At 51.4% G+C, this 9,011-nt stretch overlaps 1 protein-coding gene across 1 annotated transcript in view; it reads left to right on the top strand.

Annotated features, from left to right (window-relative positions):
• Positions 1-1,608: 1,608 nt before the first annotated feature.
• The window catches only part of mxd1 (MAX dimerization protein 1), a 31,423-nt gene continuing 24,020 nt past the window's right edge, over positions 1,609-9,011 (top strand). The window contains exons 1-3 of the mRNA XM_038785208.1: positions 1,609-1,750; positions 2,711-2,804; positions 8,062-8,091. Coding sequence (XP_038641136.1) covers positions 1,666-1,750; positions 2,711-2,804; positions 8,062-8,091 — 209 coding nt within the window. The 5' untranslated portion in view covers positions 1,609-1,665. The remainder of the gene's footprint in view (positions 1,751-2,710; positions 2,805-8,061; positions 8,092-9,011) is intronic.

Raw genomic sequence — 9,011 nt, 5'->3', positions numbered from 1 at the left:
TACCCATATCTTTAGAATTTTAAACAAGTATAGAAAAAAGTACGATCTTGTTTTTACTTTAGATTATGAGTTTAGATTTACATAGATTTACATAGAATTTACAGTGCAGAAGGAGGCCATTCAGCCCATCGAGTCTGCACCGGCTCTTGGAAAGAGCACCCTACCCAAGGTCAACACCTCCACCCTATCCCCATAACCCAGTAACCCCACCCAACACTAAGGGCAATTTTGGACACTAAGGGCAATTTATCATGGCCAATCCACCTAACCTGCACATCTTTGGACTGTGGGAGGAAACCGGAGCACCCGGAGGAAACCCACGCACACACGGGGAGGATGTGCAGACTCCACACAGACAGTGACCCAAGCCGGAATCGAACCTGGGTAAGGTGAGGTAACTTGTCAAATACACACAATGTCACAATATTTCTTATTGGTTCCACTGCATTGCACTGGGAGTGCAAGCGGATGTCACACCGGCCGTTAAACAGCTTGACCGCTGAGCCCAGGTCGCATACTGCCGATCGGTCATGCAGGACGAGCACAGCAGCGCGCAGAGGTCGAGCACTGCAGCGGAGACACAGCCATCAGCATCGTACATCCAAGTGGCCACCCATCCACGACCCATCGCGACCCTGAGTTAGAAAAACCCTGTTATAGAGGGTGATGAAGACTCGATGGGTTGAATGGCCTAATTCTGCACTGTAGGGATTCTGTTATAACCTTGGAGATATAATCATAGAATTTACAGTGCAGACGGAGGCCATCCGGCCCATAGATTCTGCACCGGCTCTTGGAACGAGCACCCTACTTAAGCCCACACTTCTAACCTATCACAGTAACCCCACCTAACCTTTTTTTTGGACACTAAAGGGCAATTTATCATGGCCAATCCACCTAACCTGCACACTTTTGGATTGTGGGAGGAAACCGGAGCACCCGGAGGAAACCCACGCACACACGGGGAGAACATGCAGACTCCGCACAGGCAGTGACCCAAGCCGGGAATCGAACCTGGGACCCTGGCGCTATGAAGCGACTGTGGTAACCGCAGTGTTACCGTGCCGCCGTTCATCTAACAGGTACAATAAATATTTGAGTTTCCTACAGTCAATACTTCTGAGTAGTCGCTTGCCAGCAGATTCTATAGGTTCTATCAGGAGAAATGGGCCACTCCTGCCAGCAGAGGGGGCAATGGGCTGAATGGCCTCTGCTCGGTATTGCTGGAGCAGGAATTCCCCTGCCCTCTGCGCATGCGTCGGAGGCTCGAAGTAGGTCGGCCGCTGATAGGCCGGGAGCCTGCAAGACCTCACTGGCGACCGGCGAATCAGAACCCTTATGCGTGACGTCAGGTGCTGGGGCCGAGGTTGAGTGCCGAGGGCCTGACGGACGGGCGGGGGTAGCCAATGGGAGCCGGTGTGGGTGGGCAGGACCGCGTCCGAACGGACCAATGGGAGGGGGAGACGGGGCTGCGCGCGCGCGCCAGTGTTTTCGAACAGCCGGGCCGCGTCAGGTGACCGGCGGGTTTGACCGACAGCGGGCGGCGGCCAATGGGGGCGCGGAGAGGGGCAGGGGGCGGCCAATCAGGGGGCGGAGTGGGCGGGGTTTAGTAGCGGGGGGCGGGGCCGCGGCGGCGGTTTGTGTTGGTGTTGAGCAGAGCCTCAGATGGAGCTTCCCGGTACCATGGCCGGGGTTCGACCCATCGAGCTGCTGCTGCAGGCCGCACAGTACCTGGAGCGGCGGGAGAGAGGTAACCGCAGGCCGGGGGAGGGGGGCTGCAGGGGCCGGGAGGTAACTGCAGCTCCCCCGGGGGTAAATATAGCCCCCCCTGGGGGAAAAAGGAGGGAAAAGTAAATACTGCCCCCCCCCCCGAGGGAGGGGTAAATACAGCCCCCCCCCAGGGGAGGGGTAAATACAGCCCCCCCCCGGGGGAGGGAGGGGTAAATACAGCCCCCCCCGGGGGAGGGAGGGGTAAATACAGCCCCCCCCGGGGGAGGGAGGGGTAAATACAGCCCCCCCCCGGGGGAGGGAGGGGTAAATACAGCCCCCCCCGGGGGAGGGAGGGGTAAATACAGCCCCCCCCCCGGGGGAGGGAGGGGCAAATACAGCCCCCCCGGGGGAGGGAGGGGTAAATACTGCCCCCCCCCCCCCATGGGGGGAGGGAGGGGGGTAAATACAGCCCCCCTGGGGGGAGGGATGGGTAAATACAGCCCCCCCGGGGGGTAAATTCAGCCCCCCCCCCCGTCGGGGGGGAGGGTGGTAAATACAGCCCCCTCGGGAGGGTGGGTAAATACAGCCCCCGGGGGAGGGAAGAGGGTAAATACAGCCCCCTTGGGGGAGTGGTGGGTGAATGCAGCCCCCCAGGATGGAGCGGGGTAACGAGGGGGTGCTGTATAGAGTTGGATGTACAATAACAGGGCTGTGCTGAAGAAGCCTGCCCACCTTAGTGGGGTGCTGGGGGGAAAGTGGGGGTGATCAAACCCAGGGACGGGTGATGAGCTGACCAGCCCTGGGGAGAGGGCATACGAAGGGGCTGTGTCGTTGCGTGTGTGCAGTGTGAAAATTCAGTGGAACAAGTCTCGGGATGGGAATTCCCTGCAGTAGGGAAATGGTAACCAATCGTTGGGAGCGAATAATCCTGAGTGGTGTGTGTTGCTGGGATCCCTATGTTCACTCACTGATAGTCTCTCTCTGTGCCCTCGACACCCAGAAGCTGAGCATGGTTACGCGTCACTGCCTCCCCATCGGAGCGAGGAGTCCAGTAGTAAAAGGAAAAAGAAAATCAAGAGGAGATCTGGAAGCAGGTAAATGTGGCAGGGGAGGAGGTGGGGAGGCAACGTTCACACATCTCTCCCCACCCGTCACTCTCGCTCCAGCTTCAAAGACTCCAGAATCCCACCCAAAACCCTCCGGGCTCTCTTCAACTACGCTTCCCTTACCCTCCCAGCGTCCCAGATTACCCCTATTCCCTCCATCCCCGTTAACAACCCACCACCACTGTCCTTGGAATAACCCTTCAGCCTGCCACAAGCAGCATTTCCCAGTACTAAGCCTTAAAACCAAGTTAAATGTACCAAACAGAAATCCGCACAGGAATAGAATTGGAGCAAAATGGTTGATTTTGGAGAACTGGCACTTTAGAACATGGGCAGTTCAGCCCATCGAGTCTGCACCGACCCACTTAAGTCCTCACTTCAACCCTATTCCCATAACACAATAACCCCTCCTAACCTTTTTGGACACGAAGGGCAATTTATCGCGGCCAATCCACCTAACCTGCACGTCTTTGGTCTGTGGGAGGAAACTGGAGCACCCGGAGGAAACCCACGCACACACAGGGAGAACATGCAGACTCTGCAGACAGCGACCCAAGCCGCGAATGGAACTGCTGTGAAGCCACGGTGCTAGCTCACGCTTTGTTTGATCTCTGCACAGCTCTTGTGGGGGACTTTTTCCACGTTTAAATTGAAGTCTGTTCATTAACTTTATTTTTCCAAATGTGGGTGTGTTTATTGCGGATTAAGATTCAACGTGATACCTTGTCTGAGGCTCTGAGCCCCTTCCAAGATAAAGCTGACTTTTTACTCCCCTTGTGGTTTGATCTTGCCGATCTCAAAAAAAAAACACACATTCCCATCTGGCTTTGAAAAGAGGAATTTTGAATATGAATAGAATTCATCTTAACACTATTTGCATGTTCGCAGTTTATTTTTAAGTAATCTGACCGGTTTGGCATTTAAATGGCTTTCACTTTCAATCACCAGTTTTCACAACAAGTGCTGGCACTGCTGCGCTGTCAGGAACCCAGTTTACTCTTGCCAAACTTCGACTGGAGATTGAAGGAACCATCAAGAGTTGAATAAGTGGGATTTCTTATTTTGGGATGCAAGTCCGGAGCTCAAATTCGTTTTCGGCTTAATGTTTTTGTTTCAAGTTTTTTGCGTTCAGACTGAAAAGCATTTTGCCTCCCTCCTTGACTTCGTCTTGCGGGGAAATTGAGATTTCTCCGGCCCCCTCCGAGAAAAGATCAGCTTTTGACTTGTGGTGGGAGGGACACAACGGGAGAGACCGCTGTTTCCCCGAGTGAAAATGAAAATGGCTTATTGTCACAAGTAGGCTTCAAATGAAGTTACTGTGAAAAGCCCCTAGTAGCCACATTCTGGCGCCTGTTCGGGGAGGCTGGTACGGGAATCGAACCGTGCTGCTGACCTGCCTTGGTCTGCTTTCAAAGCCAGCGATTTAGCCCAGTGAGCTAAACCAACCCCTGGTGTGAGGAAACAAGTAAGGGTGTGGGGGCACAGTCCATGAGAGCCAACTTGAGGCATTGTCCTTGCCAAGTCCATTTTACACACGCATCCCCTCACTTTTTGAAGCAAGTAATAATCCTGATAGCACCTACAAGTCCCAACCTCTTTGTTCCATCTTTGGTTTATGTTGTACTGCGCTTGTTGCTGACCATTTTGATTGGTCTGCTATGAGAGCCTTCATAATACAAGAAGAAATGGGAACAGGAGGAAGCTGTTCAGCCCCTCGAGCTCAATAGGATCATGGCTGATCTGGTATTCCTCACGTCCACTTCCTGCCCTGTCCCCTGATTCCCTTCCTGATCAAGAATCTATCCATCTCGGCCTTAAATATACACAAGGACTCTTTCCCCCGTAGCTGTCTGGGGCAAGACGTTCCAAAGACCCTTGGAGAAGACATTCCTCCTCAGTCTTAAATGGCACCCCTTTAATCTGATACTATGCCCTCTGATCGAAGACACTCTCATGAGGGGAAACATCCTCTCAGCATTTACCCTGTCAAGCCCCTCAGGAATCCTGTATGTTCCAGTGAGGTTACCTCCTCGAGCCCCAACCTTTGCTAATACGACAATCCCTCCAAACCAGGGATCACCCCGGTGTTTTACAAACTATTTTTCCCGGGACTCACTTTCACCAGCCGACAGTACTTCACTGCGTATAACACACAAGGGCTTTGCATCCTGATTTGCATTGGCACAATTAATAAGAAATCATCTTTACCCTGCTTTGTTCCTGATTTCAGCTTCTTAATGGGTTGTTGGCCAGATCACAGTAGCACTGCTTTGTCCTGCTGTAGACTCTCCTGAACAACTCTCTCTAGGTGTAGTTGCGAGATTCTGACCTGTTTGTGTCTCTGCTCCTCTCTTCCTTATTAGCAAATGATCCATTTTCAATTCTTCACAGTCCTGTTGCTTTGCTTGCTGGCAGCTATAAAATGGAGGAATCTCTCCTCCCTGATTTTGTGCCCAAAGTGGGGGCATACTGGGCCCACGACGTCGATATACGCGCGTGACCTGCTCTATTCTGCCGCTTCTGGCATAAGACTTTGTCGCTTTTGAAAATAAATCTAGCCCTGGGACAGTGCACTGACATCAGGATGAGGCGGTGTACCCCATTGGGCCTGGGCACTGCAGGATCCACCTGAGGGAGCGTGCATGCGTGGGCCGGCTGCGGCCATTGTGTGCGCTCTCGCACCGCGACCCACCCCGACACCTGCCCCTGAGCCATCCGCGGGTCGTGACCCTGACTTTGAAAAACCCTGCCCTGGCGAACCTTCTCTGAACCCCGTCCAATGAAACAATATCTTTACCTAAATAAGGGGAGCAAAATTGCTCACAGTACTCCAGGTGTGGTCTTGGCAGTATCTTGTACAGTTGCAGCAAGACCTCCCGACTCTTCTATGGCATCCAACCCCCTTGAAATAAGGGCCATCATTCCATTCGCCTTCCTGAATACCTTTGCATCAACTGCTGGCTATAAAACATACAGTGCAGAAGGAGGCCATTCGGCTCATCAAGTCAGTGCTGGCCATCAAGCAGCTATCTATTCTAATCCTATTTACCAGCGCTTGTTCCGTAGCCTTGTACACTATGGTCCGCATCTAAATGCTTCTTCAATGTTGTGAGGGTTCCCGCCTCTCCAGTGGCTCCTTTATCATCAGCTGTCTTTCTACTCTGCAATCCAGGTATTCTTTTGAGTGCCCTCTGTACCGAGAACTGTCAAACTTATTCTCGTGGAGGCAGTTCATAAATATCTCCTTGATTTTTTTACGTTTACCCAGATGGCCCGGGGGGGGGGGGGGGGGGGGGGGGGGAATGAGCCTTTGGGGATCTGAGGCTGAAACTCTCGGAGCTAAAATTGATCGTCGGCAACACATTGCTAAATGTTCTGCCCAGGTAACATACTGGTGAATCTCCTCTGCACCCTCTCTGGTGTAATAACATCCTTTCTGTACGGGTCCTTCCTGTTGTTCCCTCATTTCCCCTTTCTCTTATCTTGCCTTTATCATTTTTGATCTTTAGGAGATTAAGTCAAGCAGCAGAGCGAATGGGGCAGCGCAGTGGTTAGCACTGCTGCCTCAGTGCCGAGGACCCGGGTTCGATCACGGCCCCGGGTCACTGTCCGTGTGGAATTTCCACATTCTCTCTGCGTGGGTCTCACGCCTACAACCCAAAGATGTGCAGGGTAGGTGGTTTGGCCACGCTAAATTGCCCCTTAATTGGAAAAAAAACATTTTTTAAAAAGGAAAATAAACGTGGGCTGGCACGGTGACACTGTGACACTGTGATCGGCACTGCTGCCTCACAGCGGCAGGGACCTGGGTTCAGTTCCAGCCTTGTCTGTGTGGTGTTCGCGCGTTCTCCCCAGGGGACACCGCCCTGATGAGGAAGAATGTCTGCCGATGGAGGGTGCTGACTCTTTGGAAACCTCTGGAGGGCTGTGGAAGCTCAGCCATTGAGTATGGTCAATAACGTCATGGGCGATCTGATTCTGGCCTCAATTCCACTTTCCTGAATGCCGTCTGTAACCTTTGACTCGCTTCCGGGTCGCAGATCTCGAATGCAGCCTTGAATATATTCAATGACACAGCCTCGTTGGTCTTGGGGGGAGGGAAGGAATGCCAATAGACTAACGGCCCTCACAAAAAAACTCTCTTAACTGGGAGACCCCGAACAGACTCGCGGACAAGAGAAATTGTCCTCCTGGAATCCACCTCGTCAATTTCCGCCAGGGGTTTTCTATTTCAATTCGATCGTTTCCCCTTCGTTGAAACTATCTGCTCGGCTTTTTTTAAGAAGTCAACCGCTTCCTCCGAGCGTTGAGTTGAGCGAATCTTCTCTGAATACGTTAAGTGGAATTGTATCCTATTCTGAGTGAGGAGAACAAAGCCAGACTGTACTCCATGTGTGGTTGAGTTAGTGTGGTTGAGTCAGGGAAACATTTTTAAATGATTGTTTTTATGCTGGTGTTATATATATTAAAGGTTTATCGTGAGCAAATTGTGCATCTTGACAAGGTGACTATCTGAAACGGCGTAGGGAACTGTCTGCTTTTCAACTGCAAGGAAAGAGGTGGTGAAATGCCACTGATTCCTTTGTGACTTGAAGTGGAATTTAGACCAGCTTTCTCACACCCCCATTGGACAAGGCAAACTCCTCACACGTAGTGAATTAAGGCTCCAACATGGAGCAGCCAGGTCGCAGAGCTTAAATATATTCTGCACTCCATTAAATAATAATAATCTTTGTTATCATCACAAGTCGGCTTACATTAACACTGCAATGAAGTTACAGTGAAAAACCCCTAGTCGCCACATTCCGGCCCCTGTTCGGGTGTACACAATTCAGAATGCCCAATTCGCCTAACAAGCACGTCTTTCGGGACTTGTGGGAGGAAACCGGAGCACCCGGAGGAAACCCATGCAGACTCTGGGAGAACGTGGAAACTCCACACAGACGTTGCCCCGGGCTGGAATCGAACCCTGCCCCCCCCCCCCCCCCCCCCGGCTCGGTGAAGCAGCAGTGCTAACCACTGCCAGTTTGTTTCATGAACCAAATCGTGAAGACCTCCATTTTCACCTGCAGAATCTGAAAATCTTTGGTTTTGGTCAGGACAGATGGTACTTGTCTTTTGCATCACTATTCAGGCAAAGCAATCTGTAACATTTTGTAATCGCCTATTTTAAACTTTTGAGGCGTGCAGTTGAGCACTGGTCGAATGGATTGTAATCCCTATTTTAATTCCTTTCTCCCCCCAGGTCGACACACAATGAAATGGAAAAAAACAGGTAGGCTAATTCCGAAGGCTACTTATATCAGAATGTTAATGTGTAACGGTGTGGTTTGCTTAATGCTCTATAGTTTCACACTGACCTCCTGGTTCATCAACTGGAAATTAAATTGAAGTCTAGCCTGCTTAAAGAGCCTCATTTCCAGCGGTTATGTTGTAAACTGCCTGTATAATAATGAGGCTTCAGAACTTAAGGAGTTGGGGGGAATGAAAGTTAGGTTTAATATTGGGCAGGTAAAAGTTCCTTTTCTGGCCAGTGTCATCTGAGTCACGCAACCATTCGCTCAAGAAAAGGTGCTTCAGGTTAGACTTGCATTTATATAGAGCCTTTTGTGACGGCAGCACATTCCAAAGACTTTACAACCAATGCGGTACTTTTGAAGTGTCCGTACTTGCACTGCAGGACGTGTGACCGCCACTTTACACATCTAGGAGGACAGGGCAGCTGGTGGCTGGGAACCCCACCACCTAGAGGTTCCCCTCCAAGTCACTCACCACCCCGACTTGGAAATCTATCGGCCGTTCCTTCACTGTCGCTGGGTCAAAATCCTGGAAACTCCCTCCCTCACAGCATCACGGGTGTATCACCATCTCACACACACAGCAGCGGTTCTAAAAGGCACCTTCACAAGGGCGAGTACGGGATGAGCAACACATCCTGGGCCTAGCCAGCGACACCTGCATCCCGTGCATCAATAATAACACAACAGCAATGAGGAAGTGGGTGATCATGTCAGGTCTGTTTACGGCAGGAATTTCTGGAAGGTCGATCTGGCTTCCAGTTCTACTTTTCAGGGTAGCTTTGAAGCAAAGTAGTGCACCAATTTGGGCAATGTCTGGTAAAAGGTTATGAAGCTTTGTTTCGCCCTCCATGGATACTGCCTGACCTGCTGAGTATTAAGGATTTTCTGCGATTTT

This window comes from Scyliorhinus canicula, chromosome 26 (genome assembly GCF_902713615.1).
Source record: "Scyliorhinus canicula chromosome 26, sScyCan1.1, whole genome shotgun sequence".
In the NCBI taxonomy this organism is placed as follows: Eukaryota; Metazoa; Chordata; class Chondrichthyes; order Carcharhiniformes; family Scyliorhinidae; genus Scyliorhinus; species Scyliorhinus canicula.
Note: the sequence above shows the minus strand (reverse complement) of the source record. Positions and strands in the feature narration are given on the sequence as shown.